A 17836-nucleotide genomic window follows, 5' to 3' on the forward strand; every position below is an offset into this window, starting at 1 on the left:
TTTCTGTTCTACAGCAAGGACAAAAAGTTGAAGCCTTCATAAACATAGCCTGTAGCCCCCTGACTAAACAATGAACATCAGCGTCATATTGTAACCTGTCATCCACACTAGAAGGTGCGGGCACTGGAAACACCACCATGATTGACGGCTGTTGCGTCAGCATCACCCTAGAAACCCACGGCAACAGTGGAGTGAGGGGAATAACAAGCGATCTCCAACAGAGGATAAAGCAATAAGGAACAAATGGGAGAGAGAGAGAGAGAGGGTGGAAGGGAAAGAGATGGAGAGAGAGAGAGAGAGAGGGTGGAAGGGAAAGAGATGGAGAGAGAGAGGGTGGAAGGGAAAGAGATGGAGAGAGAGAGAGAGAGGGTGGAAGGGAAAGAGATGGAGAGCGAGAGAGAGAGGGTGGAAGGGAAAGAGATGGAGAGAGAGAGAGGGTGGAAGGGAAAGAGATGGAGAGAGATGAGGTGAATGTTGCGTTTATCACAGTGATGTCCTCTTTGTTCAAAATGAAACACTACATTGGTGATGAGAAAAACAACTCGACTGGCGCCGAATTGGCCGTGGCCAGCCTTACACATGGATGTTCCACAAGGAAGGGAATTAAAGGGGATGGAGTGACGGTTAGCTGAATGGGGAGACTTTACAAGAAGGAGCCATTTAAATGGAGGCTGGGCTGGGGAGGTGATTGTAGACGCTTTTCATTTTCCTATACAATCAGTAGGCCGAAAGCAACAGAGCCGCGAAATAACAACACGAGACAATTAATTAAAACCAAACTATTTTAATACTACCATAGAATCATTTGAACTACTTGTACATGGCTACCATGAATATTTGTACAAAAATGCAGTAAAAATAGTATTGATTAATATATACAGATATGTCTCCTTAGTGTATGCAGGCAGGTTGTTGTAACGTTACATGTAGAATGACAAGTACATTGATGGTCATACACTATTTTTACACAATACACATATTGGTTACCTCCATCACTGATATTCCCTTCCAATCCAACTGACTCTTAGAAGAAACAGATAATAATATAATGATTTTAATTTGAAAATAAACTACAAATATCGGGACATGTTGAATCATACACAGGTACATAGTGTCTATTGTGTTTACGTTTGGAGGAATATGACCGCAGGACAAGATTGTAGCGCAGATTCAACAGATCCGAGGTCTAGGCGAAAGACACCAAAGTCCAGAACAAAAACCATTGCATGTATACAAGTCACCTCATTGAGGGTAGTAATGGTGGCTGTAGTACATACTTGGGACAGTGGCATGTGTTGTGTCTGGTTCATCTGACCATATAGTGAGGGAACAGTGTCTTAAAGCCAGCATGTATGAAATAAAACAAGGAAGAGGAATACTCTATTGTAAACATTTGATATGCACCATTTACAATACATGATTCAAACCTGGTGTTTCTAGGAGCGGGCCTGTATTCAATTTCATTTGAAGTCTATGACTTCCACAAGGATAGTGGCTCATTATTACCAACATCATTTGATCTGCTTAAAATATCAATTAGATTGACTGTAAATGTTATAAAATAACAGATAGGAAAATATTGCAGGTAAAATAAAACTACAACCTACTGGAGATGGTTGGAATTAAACTACAACCTACTGGAGATGGTTGGAATTAAACTACAACCTACTAGAACTGGTTGGAATTAAACTACAACCTACTGGAGCTGGTTGGAATTAAACTACAACCTACTGGAGCTGGTTGGAATTAAACTACAACCTACTGGAGCTGGTTGGAATTAAACTACAACCTACTGGAGCTGGTTGGAATAAAACTACAACCTACTGGAGCTGGTTGGAATTAAACTACAACCTACTGGAGCTGGTTGGAATTAAACTACAACCTACTGGAGCTGGTTGGAATAAAACTACAACCTACTGGAGCTGGTTGGAATAAAACTACAACCTACTGGAGCTGGTTGGAATAAAACTACAACCTACTGGAGCTGGTTGGAATTAAACTACAACCTACTGGAGCTGGTTGGAATTAAACTACAACCTACTGGAGCTGGTTGGAATTAAACTACAACCTACTGGAGCTGGTTGGAATTAAACTACAACCTACTGGAGCTGGTTGGAATAAAACTACAACCTACTGGAGCTGGTTGGAATTAAACTACAACCTACTGGAGCTGGTTGGAATTAAACTACAACCTACTGGAGCTGGTTGGAATAAAAAAATAATTTCAGTGCACTTTGAACTGGGTTATCAAATCTGATCATTTGAGCCATCGTTATCAGAGATGGGGATTGGAATGATGTACAGTGAGGGGTTACGGTGAGGGGTTACAGTGAGGGTTTAGAGTGAGGGGTTACAGTGAGAGTTTACAGTGAGGGGTTACAGTGAGGGGTTACAGTGAGGGGTTACAGTGAGGGTTTAGAGTGAGGGGTTACAGTGAGGGTTTAGAGTGAGGGGTTACAGTGAGGGGTTACAGTGAGGGTTTAGAGTGAGGGGTTACAGTGAGGGGTTACAGTGAGGGTTTAGAGTGAGGGGTTACAGTGAGGGGTTACAGTGAGGGGTTACAGTGAGGGTTTAGTGTATAAAAGCACCCAGGGTTGAATCAGTGGCTCACAGTAATGTAGAATCAGAGTGTAGGTGCAATGTCTGAAACAGGAAGGGTCAATAGTTTGGACAATAGAAAATTGATCACAACGCCAGTTCTCCACAAATAGACAGGGAGGTCCAATTTGTACAGGGCTTGTTCTACTGCCTATGAGTTAAATCAGGCACACCAAGAAGACACTCATTGAACCAACACAGGAAAAGCAAAACGCACAATAAAGGAAAACAAACATGGTTGTGTGTGTGAGTACAGTATGTCATTCCCCTTGACCATCTCCACAGAAACTGTGTAATAGCACTTGGAAGATTTGTGTAACATAACTCTATAATAACATTATTTTTTTTCCTCTCAGGATCGTCATCATGCATTTATTTTCTTCGTGGTGAGTTTGAATACATTTCTTTCTCGCTCCCTACAGAGGCACATAAAGGAAACACGGGGAAATCCCATGACTGAGCCACGGTTCTCAGACAACACAATATCTCTAGAAAAACGTAACCATGCACTTTATAGACTGGCTTCACGTGATGATATATGATTGGCTCTCCATTTCAGCCAATGAGGAAAAGGTGGCCACCAGGCATTCCCTTTTTTCTTTGTTATGTTTAGTTTTCTTATACTCCTTTTTCTTTAAACAGACTTTCAGGGACAAGACATGGACACAGAACAATTCACACTGAGGAACAATCCCAGAAATGTCATTGTACATAATGCTTTCCCTGTAAGGTGCATGGATTGTACCTGTTATTCGCCTTGTTTTCTGAGAAGGACACCGGTAGCCAGAAAACACAGGGAGATAAAAGAGAGAAGTTAGCGAAGAGAGAAGAGAGGTCAAATTGACAGCTACATACAGGAAACGGAACAAAGTAAACACACAAACTAGATCAGACCAGTGCATGCATTGGCGAGATTGAAAGAATTCCCAAGGTCGACAGACAACACTGATAACACGATGAATAACCCAACTTTAAGGGGACTATAAGACAAAGTATTGATCATTTACCATAATGCTCCTTCAGGTTACTTCAACTCAGCACCAGAGTCATCCCACCACCTCAGTAGCTAGCATGCCCTAATGAGAGAAGCGCTATTCATCGTCAGTGCTTGTGGTACATACGCAGTGGAGCGAGAGCAATGCTAACACACGTCTATAAAGGCGACCAATGGGCTTCTTTACACTGGCATTCGCCACAACCCCTAAGCCAATCAGAGGCCGAGCTCAAAGCAAGGTGCTGCCCCATCCCTGCAAACTGTGTGACATTACAACAACAGAATCATACAGACAGGAACCAATCACTGAGGGTATGGTGGCTGAATCTTGATGTAAGTATGGAGTATTGCCAACACAATCATACATGTAGCACATCAACGGCTGTATGTCGACGAGGATGAGTAACAGAGAGCACTCCCCTTCTGGCCCGGGCGAGGCGGCCGTAGGGTGGGGAGTGCTGAACACGGGGATTGTTCCTGTGAGAGAGAGACAGGGGATCGATTCTCCTTCCTCCAGATGACGATGTTACGGCAGGAAGTGGAAGGGGGACAGAGTTCAGTGAGAAGTAGGAAGGTCAGGGCGCCGGGTCTGGATGATTTTTGGTTTGGGGCAATTCTTTGGTTCCTCCACTTCCTCTGTGTCGCTGTCGCAGACGTGGACAACAACACTGGGGGTGGACTCTGTTCCAGCATGCAGCTCAAACTTCTCTCCTGTAGACAGAGAGAGAGACGGGAGAGAGAGAGAGACGTGAGAGAGAGATGAGAGAGAAAGAGACGGGAGAGAGAGAGACGGGAGAGAGAGATGTGAGAGAGAGAGATGGGAGAGAGAGAGATGGGAGAGAGAGAGAGAGACGGGAGAGAGAGAGACGGGAGAGAGAGATGGGAGAGAGAGAGAGAGACGGGAGAGAGAGAGAGAGAGACGGAGAGAGAGAGAGAGAGAGAGAGAGGAGAGGAGAGAGAGAGAGAGGACGGAGAGAGAGAGAGAGAGAGAGAAGAGATGGAGAGAGAGAGACGGAGAGAGAGAACGGGAGAGAGAGAGAGAGACGGGAGAGAGAGAGACGGAATAGAGAGAGAGAGATGGAAGAGAGAGAGAGAGAGAAACGGGAAGAGAGACGAATAGAGAGAGAGAGACGGAGAGAGAGAAGAGACGAAGAGAGAGAGAGAGAGATGGAATAGAGAGAGGAGAGAGAGACGGGAGAGAGAGAGAGAGAGACGGAATAGAGAGAGAGACGGGAGAGAGAGAGAGAGAGAGACGGAAGAGAGAGAGAGAGAGATGGAATAGAGAGAGACGGGAGAGAGAGAGACGGAATAGAGAGAGAGAGACGGGAGAGAGAGAGATGGAATAGAGAGAGAGAGACAGGAGAGAGAGAGAGAGACGGGAGAGAGAGAGAGAGAGAGAGAGAGAGATGGAATAGAGAGAGAGAGAGACGGGAGAGAGAGAGAGATGGAATAGAGAGAGAGAGAGAGACGGGAGAGAGATCATCACAGCACAGTTGAAAAAATACATGGCAAATAGAAATCCAATATGGATGGTGTTAAGAGATAGATGGGAGGGGTTGACTGGAGCTGAAGGTTTGGAGTAATAACAACTAATATCAACTAAATAACTAATGTAAAACAATATTGTGCCCGTAAAATGTATATAGTATGTAGAAGCTGGAAGTAGAAGCCTAAGCGTTGTTGTTCACTAGTTTACTCCAATTAGGGAAGGAGTTGTAGGGTTAGAAAGTAATAAAGGAAAATATATATTTTTTAAATGTATATGTATGTATATATATATATATATTGGATTGGAAATTATGCAGATAATTACATTGACGGAAGCTACAATCTACATGCAATATTAAAGCTGATCTAGAGATAGAGAGAGAGAGAGAGAGACAGAGGGGGGAGAGAGGAAGAGATGGTCAGGACAAGACATTTGAAAATATAAACATGTACATGACCTCAAGAGGGAGCCCTGGTTCCAAGAGAGACACTAAATCAGTGAGGTGAGGCAAACTCAACCTGGGTGAGGATTTTCTCCTCATAATTACTAAACGGTCATGTGAGAATTGGGGGCAGAAGCTTAATATACAGAAAGACCAAGTAATTCTCTGATTAGGAGGACCTGAACCCAGGGAGGACTGAAGCAATATCCTCCCTCCCTCATTCCCTCCCTCCCTCCATTTCTCCTGAGGACTGGGCTCCTCAGCCAACCGCTGGGTGACGTCAATGCTGCTGCGTGCTGTCGCTCCGGGTCAGACAGTCAGAGTCAGAAAGAGGGAGAGGGGGAGAGAGGGAGAGGGGGAGAGGGGGAGAGGGGGAGAGGGGGAGAGAGGGAGAGGGGGAGAGGGGGAGGGGGAGCGAGGGAGAGGTAGAGAGGGGGAGGGGGAGCGAGGGAGAGGGGGAGAGAGGGAGAGGGATGCAAAAAACAGAGAAAAGAGAGAAAAGGAAATAGAGAGAGAAGGGGAGGTACTGAGAGGAAGAGAATGAGAGGGGGATAATAGAGGCTCAGCACACGCCCAGTACTCAGAACAACATAATGGAACTGTATCAGTATCAGTCAACTCACTCCCGGATCAGCTACAGAGCCCAGAACACACACTCATCTCCACACTGGGGGTTCAACACTCTCCTTAAGAGCTGTTATACAGTATACCCTAGCTATCATCTGTCATTTAGTACGTCTCAGGGGTTCTGATAACGACAACATTACATCTAATTATCACATAATGACATACACACGCATGCACTAACGCGCGCGCGCACACACACACACACACACACACACACACACACACACAGCTCATTGTCATTCACAGCACATGCGCCTGGCATTATCCCTGCTATTTCAGGCTCTGCTAATAAAGGGGCTCTGCGTGTGTGTGTGTGTGTGTGTGTGTGTGTGTGTGTGTGTGTGTGTGTGTGTGTGTGCGTGTGTAGGGACTGTACTGTATGCAGTAAGCTCACCATCTCTAACCCCATGGCAATGAACGCCTGTCCAGCGTAAATAAAAATGGATGGCACCTAGTGGCTCGTACCTTGCGGAGCGTGTGTGTGGGGGTGGAAGGACAGATGGACAGCTGGACGTGATGGTCTCTCTCTTTGGGCTTCAGCGTGACCTAGGCCCACTAACACAGTGCAGCTACTTTTACAGCATTCTTTCAAGCCAGGCCAAACACTTCAAATAATACACTCTCTGAATCACTGTTTCTTAAATATACAACATTCCTTAGCAACAGTCCCAAAATAAACAGGTGTAGTAGACTACAGCACAGGACTGCTCTTCTGGTACAGAGTTAACCCCGTTATGGGTGAGGCAACTATTCCTTCAGGAGCGTTTGACTGCTGCTGTGCACACCTTTCCTATTCATATACTGTCCATACTGTCTATACACACCATTATATACATATATTTATAAACTGGGTGGTTCGAGCCCTGAATGCTGATTGGCTGACAGCCGTTGTATATGAGACCGTATACCACGGGTATGCGACCTACGAACAGTCCGTAGCTGTGGTATATTGGCCATATACCACACCTCCTCGGGCCCTAGTGCTTAAATATACATGTATATTTATATTCCGGACTCTGACATTACTCGTTCTGATATTTCACATTTGTGTGTATTGTTTTGTATTGTTTAGGTATTACTGCGCTGTCGGCGCTAGAAACCGAAGAATTTTGCTGCACCTGCGATAACATTTGCAAAATATGTGTACGCAACCAATGACATTTGATTTGATATGTTTGCTGCATAACATTCACTGACATCATCTGTTCTAGTGTGGAAACGTTTTCTTACCAGCACCGGCTTTGCTGAGAGCTGCTTTATTGAAGAAAACTAGCACTTATTATGACTTTGATATGTGGTTGTCCCAACTTGCTAACTTAAAGTTAACGCACTACCTGCAATCAGCTCTGGATAAGAGAGTCTGCTAAATGACTAGTATGTGAAATAAAAACATTAAAGACCTTATCTATTCTACTGTATACTGTGAGGGCCAATACACCCAGGCATGATTTCACTGTATTACTACAGTATTACTGCAGTATTACTACAGTACTGTACCACTGTTCCTTCAGCTCCAGACCCTGGTATAGTAATCGTACAGCGCTGCCTGCCTGCTGACACACGTGTTGACGACCCCCTTGCCCACAGATGCGCCTGAAATGTTTTTATTTCTCAGGCTTAGTGAGAGAGCGAGTGAAAGGCTGGATACGTGCCTTGTAAACAAGCTGGGAGCAACAAAAGCATTCTCTCCTTAACGAGGGCTTGTGTTGGAGGGAGGCAGACTGCTGGAGCCGTAATCACACTACACTCAGCTAGTCTCTCTGAAGGCTGGCGTGCATGTGGAAACACGGCACTGGATGGAAAAAACACACACACACACACACACACAAACACACACAGTGGCGACCCGTCATTCACCTGTTTTGAGCCCCACCTGGTTTGTTACTGTTTTGTTTGTTATTTTGGCATTAATACATGTCATATATCAGTTTGATAACAATGTAAAAAATACAACAAATATTGAGTTAATAAAGCCGCATACATTTTTGCTTTCTTACTTGTTACAGTCTAGCTCAGTGCTTTCTTACTTGTTACAGTCTAGCTCAGTGCTTTCTTACTTGTTACAGTCTAGCTCAGTGCTTTCTTACTTGTTACAGTCTAGCTCAGTGCTTTCTTACTTGTTACAGTCTAGCTCAGTGCTTTCTTACTTGTTACAGTCTAGCTCAGTGCTTTCTTACTTGTTACAGTCTAGCTCAGTGCTTTCTTACTTGTTACAGTCTAGCTCAGTGCTTTCTTACTTGTTACAGTCTAGCTCAGTGCTTTCTTACTTGTTACAGTCTAGCTCAGTGCTTTCTTACTTGTTACAGTCTAGCTCAGTGCTTTCTTACTTGTTACAGTCTAGCTCAGTGCTTTCTTACTTGTTACAGTCTAGCTCAGTGCTTTCTTACTTGTTACAGTCTAGCTCAGTGCTTAGCTCTTGCTTCTTACTTGTTACAGTCTAGCTCAGTGCTTTCTTACTTGTTACAGTCTAGCTCAGTGCTTTCTTACTTGTTACAGTCTAGCTCAGTGCTTTCTGTGGTGGGCAGCCAGGAAAAATACAGAGAGTAGGGGTTGGTAATCTTCTCTAGTTGCGCCGTGATTGGCTCAGTATTCTGTCACTCATGGGGACATTACGTCAACGCGAAATCTACAGGGAGAGCTTGAAAGTTCAAGCCCCCTTGGGTGCTGCTATAGATTGACCACAGATGAAATATTGACAAATCACGTAATATCTACCGTAGCTTTGATTGGACTGATTTCAAAATCGTTGCTAGCAAGCTAGACAAGCAGTAATCATCATGAATCACATCTACAATCTACTGGCAAATCCTTTTCAATCCTTGTCATATGAAGAAAACCCATAGATAAAGCGTATTGGTGCTCATCGGCCATTGGACATAAACATTACGGTACACAACAAGTTGGAAATCGCAACTTCAACAATGAGTGGTTTGGAAGGAATCCGTGGCTAACTGCAAGTGTTGCAAAGCAATCCCTATTTTGCTTCACCTGTCTGCTATTCGGTGGAGAGTGTGTGTGGTCCAAGTCTGGATTTAAGGATTTAAAGCATCCGTCTGAAAGTGTCTCTTTTCCGAGCTTAAAAGATAAACATTCACATGCAACAACATGGGCCAGAAAAGGTTGAATATATTGGTCATGCTGTCAAGCCAGGTGACTTCTGCCACGTTCAAAACAACTGGAAACTCAGAACTGGAAAATCTCAGACTTCAGGGAGTTCAAGACAACTGGAAACCTGAAAAAAACGAGCTCCGACTGGAAAAATATGTTTTGAACGGTCACCCTACTCGGAACTCCAAGTCGGCAACTCGGGCCTCTTTCTAAAGCTCCGACCTGAAGATCACTGATATCATGATTCAACCTTGTTTTTTTTCAGACTTCCCAGTTGCCTTGAAAGCAGCATAAATCCAGAGAATGCCAGACTTTGATGACAAAGTTTTATGACAAACTTTGCCCACATGAAGGACCGCCGAGCCATCTTCCTGTTCAAGTGAGCACAGCACAACAAGGTGAGTCCAAAAATGTATTGTATGCTGCTGCCTAAATGATGTAATATACCAGGGAGATATGTATACTGTAGCTAAGAAAGTAATACTAAATGTATGTTGTGTAGTAAGCTGTTAGTAGACCATGTGCCTCACCCTAATCATTTGGTCGATTCCCCCTCATAACTTAGCCTACTGTTCTGACTTAGTGGTTCTCATGTAGCCTATAGCCTGTTTTAGAGAAATGTCATCATCGAATATTGTTCGAGCTTTCATTGTCTGCTTATATACCCCTTTATTTATCCTGCCGTTCTGACTTGGTGTACAGGGAGAATAATGTAAGAACAGCCCATGTTCTGAATTCTGTCGCTGTACATTTCAAAAGTTATATTGACTACGTCCGTCCTAGCTCGCTCACTAATGACTTAATCGAAATGAAGGATTGTCTCTTATCCACTCATTGTTCCCTTATGCCATAGTTTGTACATCTCAATTGTCAGTAGAAACAACATTTGTTTAAGAAAGTCAGCCATATCAGCTATGTTTTTTTAAAAGGCAGTAAATGAGGCTGAATGAACTGTTTCACTGCCAGACGAGGCTCTGATAGCCAGGTGTAGCAGTGGTAAGGATTCACTCCATGGTGCTGAAAAGAAAGCTCTGCTGTTGGGACAGCTTTATGTAGGCCCTAACAGTTTGTGGGCACCGTTTGTCACCATTATAGCGCAATTAATGTATTGTTCAGTGTTGTGTTGTGTAGTGGCTTTGCTGACATGCAAATCTTGCCCGACCAAGATTTACATGCTAAAATTGCCAGTGCAAACACACACACACAAGACACACACACGACACGCACACAAGACACACACACACACTTCCTCACACTTCCAGTAGTGCTAACCCTAAAGCTTCTCCACTAAAACTCTGAAGAATAAAATAATAAAAGCCTGCAATGCGCTCTTGCTCTCTCGCTCTCTCACACAAACACACACACACACACACACACACACACACACACACACACACACACACACACACACACACACACACACACACACACACACACACACTACCGAGTATGCACGTACGCATACACACAAACATACACTAATGATGTATGACAGATCGCTATGGTAAGCGCCTGTAATGTTTACAGTTTAAAAGGTAGAGCTTTAAAATATAATGTTTCTATACAAACTGCACTCTACAGCCTTACATCAGAGTCTACATTCATATACATACTGCACTCTATTCCATGACGTAAAAGGCATATATGACCAGGCCTTATCATTGAAGTGCTACTTCAGTGTACCAGGAAATACTCGCCACCAAGGCATCGTTATTGTTAGCCCAATCACATTTTAGCTGCTGCACTTGAAATGTTCTAAACATGTCAGATAATAACCATTCCCACTTGCTTACAGTACATACCATTTACCCACTGTTTCACCACAGTCATCTTCAAGCACTACGATTCCCTGACCTCATGTCAGTCTCTGGCCCCTGAGTTCAGAGACAGCCTCTGCTCCACTTCTGATTCTAGGTCAGTGTATAAACTAAAGGCCAGCGATACACGAGGTAAAGACCAGTTTGATCCTGCTCTGCTCCCCGCTCCACTCCCATGAATATGCAAAACCCTTTAAATGAATCTCTTATGCAAGCCACTCTAGTCCCTGAACAGAGGAAAGAATACAGTCACTTGAGAGACATTTCATGTGCTGTATACACCTACAGCGAGTTAGTTAGTAGTGAAAGGGACTTATAGCGTTTGTGGGTTGTTTGTGGGTTCCACCAGATGTATCACTGTGTGCTTGTGAGGGTACCTGCATGGTTGACTAGTAAAGGAACGTTTCAAGTGGGATATTCTTGTGCTTGTAAAAGTTAGACACCACATAGAGCGACTTAGAGGGCTATGAGGCCATGAAGTGGCTGGTATGTGGTGGTAACCTCCAGCTGTGGCTGTCCTGGGGGTTTACACCCAGCGAGAGAGCGCTCTCGGGCCCAGAGAGACGTACCTGTAGCCCAGGCTGACCCATACTAACAGGGCCTGGGCTCCACTAACTCCACTAACAAGTACACCTACAGCGTTAACGAATGGGAGATTTGCTTAGACCGTCTGTAGAGTTATTATACAGTACGAAGGCAGACAATGTTCCCGTACACAATGAGCCCAGTGCTTCATTGGACTAGGTGAATCACTACCTACAGTACCACTATCCACTACTATTACATCCTAATAGAAGCGTGTAACATCAAACAGGAACTCAATATGAATATGAAATGGTGCTCTAGTAAATATGAGTGGATTGTAAGTATACTGTATGTCTATCTTGATAGATACAGGAAGATCATTCTATTCAAATGCAACTCATATGAGTAACCAATCTTAGTTGTCGGCCTACGGAATCTTCCAGTTAGTGGGCCTATGCAGTCATGCAGTCTATTCCCTGAGGTATAGGGATGACCCCAGCGTATCAGATCAGGGAGAGGAGGAGGGATAGAGAGAGCGAGAGTGAGGATAGAGGGACTGAGAAAGAGGGAGGATAGAGGGGGAGAGAGAGAGTGAGATAACTCTCAGCCGGATGTGTTTTGATGGGATTTGGGGAGAGAGAGAGAGTGAGATAACTCTCAGCGGGATGTGTTTTGATGGGATTTGGGGACAGAGAGAGCTCAAGGACAGCAACACAATTAGACCCAACCAAATCATGAGAAAATAAAAAGATAATTACATGACACATTGTAAAGAATTAACGAAAAAACAGAAAACTAGAATGCTATTTGGCCCTAAATAGAGAGTACACAGTGGCAGAATACCTGCCCGCAGTGACTGACCCAAACTTAAGGAAAGCTTTGACTATATACAGAATAAGTGGGTGGGAGGTAGTCTAGTGGTTAGAGCGTTGGGCCAGTAACCGACAGGTTGCAAGATCTAATCCCTGAGCTGACAAAGTAAAATTCTGTCGTTCTGCCCCTGAACAAGGCAGTTAACCCACTATTCCTAGGCTGTCATTGTAAATAAGAATTTGTTCTTAACTGACTTGTCTAGTTAAATCAAAATAAAAATGATGTGCCATCGCAGCAAGATTATCGATTTAAATAGTTCTGGCAATGTAAACATATGTTTCCCAGGCCAATAAAGTCCCTGTAATTGAGAGAGAGAGAGAGAGAGAGAGAGAGAGAGAGAGATATCTGGGGGGCTGAGAGTTAGTAATGTTGCATAATCTAAATGTTCCTACATCCACAGCTACAAATAGAACAGACAGACAGTGATATTCACTTTTCAAAATGGCCTCCTTGATTGACCTGAGGTAGTGTCAGTTGGGCAGAGGGGGGGGGGGGGAAGAGATAGAGCGAGAGAGGGAGAAGGAATGAGAGAGAGCGTGAGAGAGAGAAAGATAAGAGGTTAGCAAGAAACTGCAGGTGTTATCTCCCTCTCTCTCCCTCCCTTCATATCATTGACTGGGAGTAAGGGTTTGTTTACGTGGGAGTTAACCATACGATTGGCAGCTCCAGTCATGCTAAAATTAGCAGAATGGCAAGAATCTGTGAAACAGCTGTTCTGTTAAGAAAATGAGGCTCTGGCCAGGAAGGCAGATAGACTTGACTATGGCTGTATGGAATATAATCCCTGTACATTTACATACACACTGAGATGAAGCATTGTAAGAAAATAGTAGCCTACCGTCACAGTTTAACTACTGGACACTATGTAATCACCAAACTTAGTATCAGGCATTTAGTGAGATATAACAAACATGCCAGACAAAAAGATGATTGACACTCCGTTTAGGTCTATTTCAAATTACAAGAAGACATAACAGCTGACTGATTCCCATTTGCATCCGCTGCTTGTTCTGACTAAACCTCTTACTCAAAGACAGCCATCATTATCAAGCCAGACACAATTGTGGTTGTCACTCTCTCCTGACTGAATGACATGGTGGCTGAGGTGACGATATCCCAGAGGAGAGTCGGGGAGGTTTAGAGTGAGACTTGTTGATATTCCTCTCATAGCAGAGATGAATAAACCATTAGTGTACAGGGAGTCAGTAGTGGCAGGTCGTTAACGTCTCTCACCCTCATGCATTATTCATGGTTGACATGACGACGTGCAGCGGGACCTTTGTGAAGAGAGGGGCACTGCTATTGGGTCGCGGCTCTTTCAAGTCGGCGGGCAAGTTCAATGTAGCGAAGCAGCACTGCCCCTCTGATGGCATGGAAAACAGAGGCAGACTGGAGCAGCGGGGACTGAAGGAAGAGGATACATTATGGAACTGGAGGGCTGTTCATTAAAAATCTAAATCATAAACCAGTGAGAGATGTTACCGGCATGACATGTCGCTCCATCTCAACCTCGGCCATATTCTATTGTGTGTGAAATTCCTTTTGAAGCAATAGATTTCAACGGAAACCTACTAGGTAGTATTACATAGCCTGTGACGGACAGCACCAAACATGTCCATGGATCTAAATACAGGACTATTTGAGATGGACTCTGGGTTTAAATACATGTGTAAATGGCTTGCTGCCTGTAATCAACCTGGTGGACCATGTTTCCAATGGGAACAGTAGGCTACAGTACGTAATCAGACCAGCGGCTGGGGAGTAGAGAGGGCGACCTGACTCATCTTCTATGAGATGGAAAGGTCACCTCCCGGGCGGTCATCTACTCTGTCGGTCTACGTGTGTGGTCCACCACAAACACTAACTGGACTTCTGGACATGACACGGTCATAAACGCCAGAACACAACCTTCTGTATCAGCTGAAGTGGAAATATACAGGAGTTGATACTCTAGTTATGATCATAAAGACTTTTTAAGAACTCAAAGGGCTTTATATTGCATGGCAGTAAAACGTCCTGAAGCATCTCTACTGCATCTGAAGGTTAACTGGGATTCGGGCAGTGTGGGGATTCGTTACTTAAAAATAGTTCTATATTATATTTGACGTGTTGCCTTCAATCAAAGTAACACGTTTTGTTACTCAATACCTTTATAACACGTTGTCCCCAAAACTGGGTTCAGCCAATAGAAATTCTCCTCTAGTCTCTACGGCTTTGTGTCCTGTACAGAGGGCTGCATTAAGGCTGGTTATAGGACACACAGTGACCGACGCCAGAGGATGTATTCTACGAATGCCAAAAACATTTAAAGGTACAGGTTCTGACCGGTGTATCTTTTAAACAGGAAGAATGTGACCCGACGTCCTGCTTGACCGAGGGGAGGTGCTCCAGGATGTCATATTACATCACGTATCACTGGATATATTTACGGGGGGAGTGAGAGATGTGAGCCAATAGAACAGCGTGTGAGAGGAAGATAAGAAAGAGAATGAGAGACAGAAATGACGGAAGGAGTGAAACAGTGAGAACAACCCGAAAGGTGTGGGAGAAGGGTTGAGACAGAGAAAGTAAAACTGAAACAGAGCTCCGAAAAGGAGAGTAACGGAGAGAATCAAAAGCAGCTTGTAGTGTGTAACTAGTGGTATGACTCACCGGGGCCCAGCTTGGCCACAGCATAGAGCAGGTCGTAGTTGATGACGGGCGTGGTCTCGTCTATCTGCTGCCAGCCAATGGGCGGCGAGCCGGGAGGGGAGATGAGGAACTGTTTAGAGGGCTGGGGAGGTGCCAGGTGCAGGTTATCACCATCTGATACTGGGTTCTGGACCTGAGGGAGGAAGGGATAGAGAGACAGAGGGATAGAGAGGGAGAGGGGGGGGGGGGTACAGACCAATTATTAGTGAATCAGTTTTAATCAGATGTCTCTTAGTGATTGGCTTTTTAAAAATAATCCAGGACAAGGCTGTACGATTCTACACTCCAGACAGTCAGTTAGTTCCACATCTTAGTTCCAAGGGTCCTGCTGAGACCTGATTCAGCCAGCCAGAGAGCTGAGGTTAAAGGACACTGACTGGGAAGGATCCTTGTCTGGGCCACTGTTCCCCAGGACCAACACTAGTCTACTGGGTTACAGACCTCCTTGTTCTCCAGGACCAACACTAGTCTACTGGGTTACAGACCTCCCTGTTCCCCAGGACCAACACCAGTCTACTGGGTTACAGACCTCCCTGTTCTCCAGGACCAACACCAGTCTAATGGGTTACAGACCTCCCTGTTCCCCAGGACCAACACCAGTCTACTGGGTTACAGACCTCCCTGTTCTCCAGAACCAACACCAGTCTACTGGGTTACAGACCTCCCTGTTCTCCAGGACCAACACTAGTCTACTGGGTTACAGAGCCACATCACCACCTGGCCTGTCATCTTGACTAACAGCTAATAGGTCCAGATCACATGTAGATCATGAGAGTGCTGTGAAGTGTCTGTGTGCTCCAGCCTCCAGGCAGCACAGCGTAACACACCGGCCCTGCAGATATTATCTCTAACAGGAATATAAGTCATGGACTTAATCTCTCTCTCTCTGCCTCAGCGGAGTGCTTGTGATCCTGATAACCACTGGGGGAGGAATTAGAAAGGCCTATTGGCTAATGTGGAGCAATCACAAGCTGCTTCTACAAGGAGGAGGGCACACACACTCTCTCACACACACACACACACACACACACACACACACACACACACACACACACACACACACACACACACACACACACACACACACACACACACACACACACACACACACACACACACACACACACACACACACACACACAGGAGAGGGTTTTATTATTATTAGTCACACTGCATCAGTGACTAAATGTAAACATGAGACTATTTTCTATAAACACAGTTTTTCCCTAAACTACACACCCTAACCAAAGTTTGGGTACATATATATATATATATATCAACAACAAGTGGGACACAATCATGAAGTGGAACGACATTTATTGGATATTTCAAACTTTTTTAACAAATCAAAAACTGAAAAATTGGGCGTGCAAAATTATTCAGCCCCCTTAAGTTAATACTTTGTAGCGCCACCTTTTGCTGCGATTACAGCTGTAAGTCACTTGGGGTATGTCTCTATCAGTTTTGCACATCGAGAGACTGAAATTTTGAGAACGTAGTGCTCACGAGCCAACATGGGTCCCCAAAAACGTTGTACAAATGTGTACTACATCATCCATTTTGTATATATATATAGAGACATACCCCAAGCGACTTACAGCTGTAATCGCAGCAAAAGGTGGCGCTACAAAGTATTAACTTAAGGGGGCTGAATATTTTGCACGCCCAATTTTTCAGTTTTTGATTTGTTCAAAAAGTTTGAAATATCCAATAAATGTCGTTCCACTTCATGATTGTGTCCCACTTGTTGTTGATTCTTCACAAAAAAATACAGTTTTATATCTTTATGTTTGAAGCCTGAAATGTGGCAAAAGGTCGCAAAGTTCAAGGGGGCCGAATACTTTCGCAAGGCACTGTATATATATATATATATATATATATATATATATATATATATATATATATATATATATATATATATATATATATATATATATATATATATATAAATGTTTTGCAGGATGTAACATATCATACAACATGGATGATGTAGTACACATCTGTACAACGTTTTTGGGGACCCATGTTGGCTCGTGAGCACTACGTTCAAAAGCTACTGCTGAAATTATACAAAAGCTCTGGAGCATCACTTTAATGTGCCCTTTCCTTCCAGCAATAGACAACAGAACAGGGGGTAAATCAAAGTCCCAGTCTGTTGGCAGTCAGTTCTGCTTGTTGTACTGTTTAGCTACTGACCTGGGCAAAGTAGAGTTTGAGCTTCTTGCCTCTGAAGGGCGTTTCGTGCAGCTCTATCCTGGCGCTGGCGGCTGCTTTGGGGTTGCTGAAGTTGATGCGGACACGCCGGAAGCTCTTGAACAGCTGAAACGTCACCCGCTCATCGTAGGCCAGGAACAGGGCCTCGAACATCTCCTGAACAAAGCCAATATAGAGAGACAAAAACAAACCACAGATGAGGTTGTGCATAATATGGTTTCAGGTGGTAAATGCCAAAGCATGAATAATACAGTAGACTGAGGGAGAGGGAGACATGAAGCTGTGTCTGGGGTGAGGTTCCCTGCAGCCTCCTCCAGTAAACACAGAATCCTTTCTCCAGTTAATAAGCTGTTTATCATGGACAGAGGATGCTGCAGGTCTCTTTACTGGGTGTAGATGTAACAGTATAGCTTCCGTCCCTCTCCTCGCCCCTACCTGGTCTCGAACCAGGGACTCTC

At 44.3% G+C, this 17836-nt stretch overlaps 1 protein-coding gene across 2 annotated transcripts in view; it reads right to left on the bottom strand.

The window, feature by feature from the left end:
* Positions 1-768: 768 nt before the first annotated feature.
* Positions 769-17836, bottom strand: part of rcan2 (regulator of calcineurin 2) — a 121925-nt gene continuing 104857 nt past the window's right edge. For both annotated transcript variants that reach the window (XM_020455379.2, XM_020455381.2), the window contains 3 exons: positions 17361-17534; positions 15126-15297; positions 769-4303 (listed from right to left, as the gene is read on the bottom strand). In XM_020455379.2, coding sequence (XP_020310968.1) covers positions 4149-4303; positions 15126-15297; positions 17361-17534 — 501 coding nt within the window. In that variant the 3' untranslated portion in view covers positions 769-4148. The remainder of the gene's footprint in view (positions 4304-15125; positions 15298-17360; positions 17535-17836) is intronic.

This window comes from Oncorhynchus kisutch, linkage group LG21, assembly GCF_002021735.2.
Source record: "Oncorhynchus kisutch isolate 150728-3 linkage group LG21, Okis_V2, whole genome shotgun sequence".
In the NCBI taxonomy this organism is placed as follows: domain Eukaryota; kingdom Metazoa; phylum Chordata; class Actinopteri; order Salmoniformes; family Salmonidae; genus Oncorhynchus; species Oncorhynchus kisutch.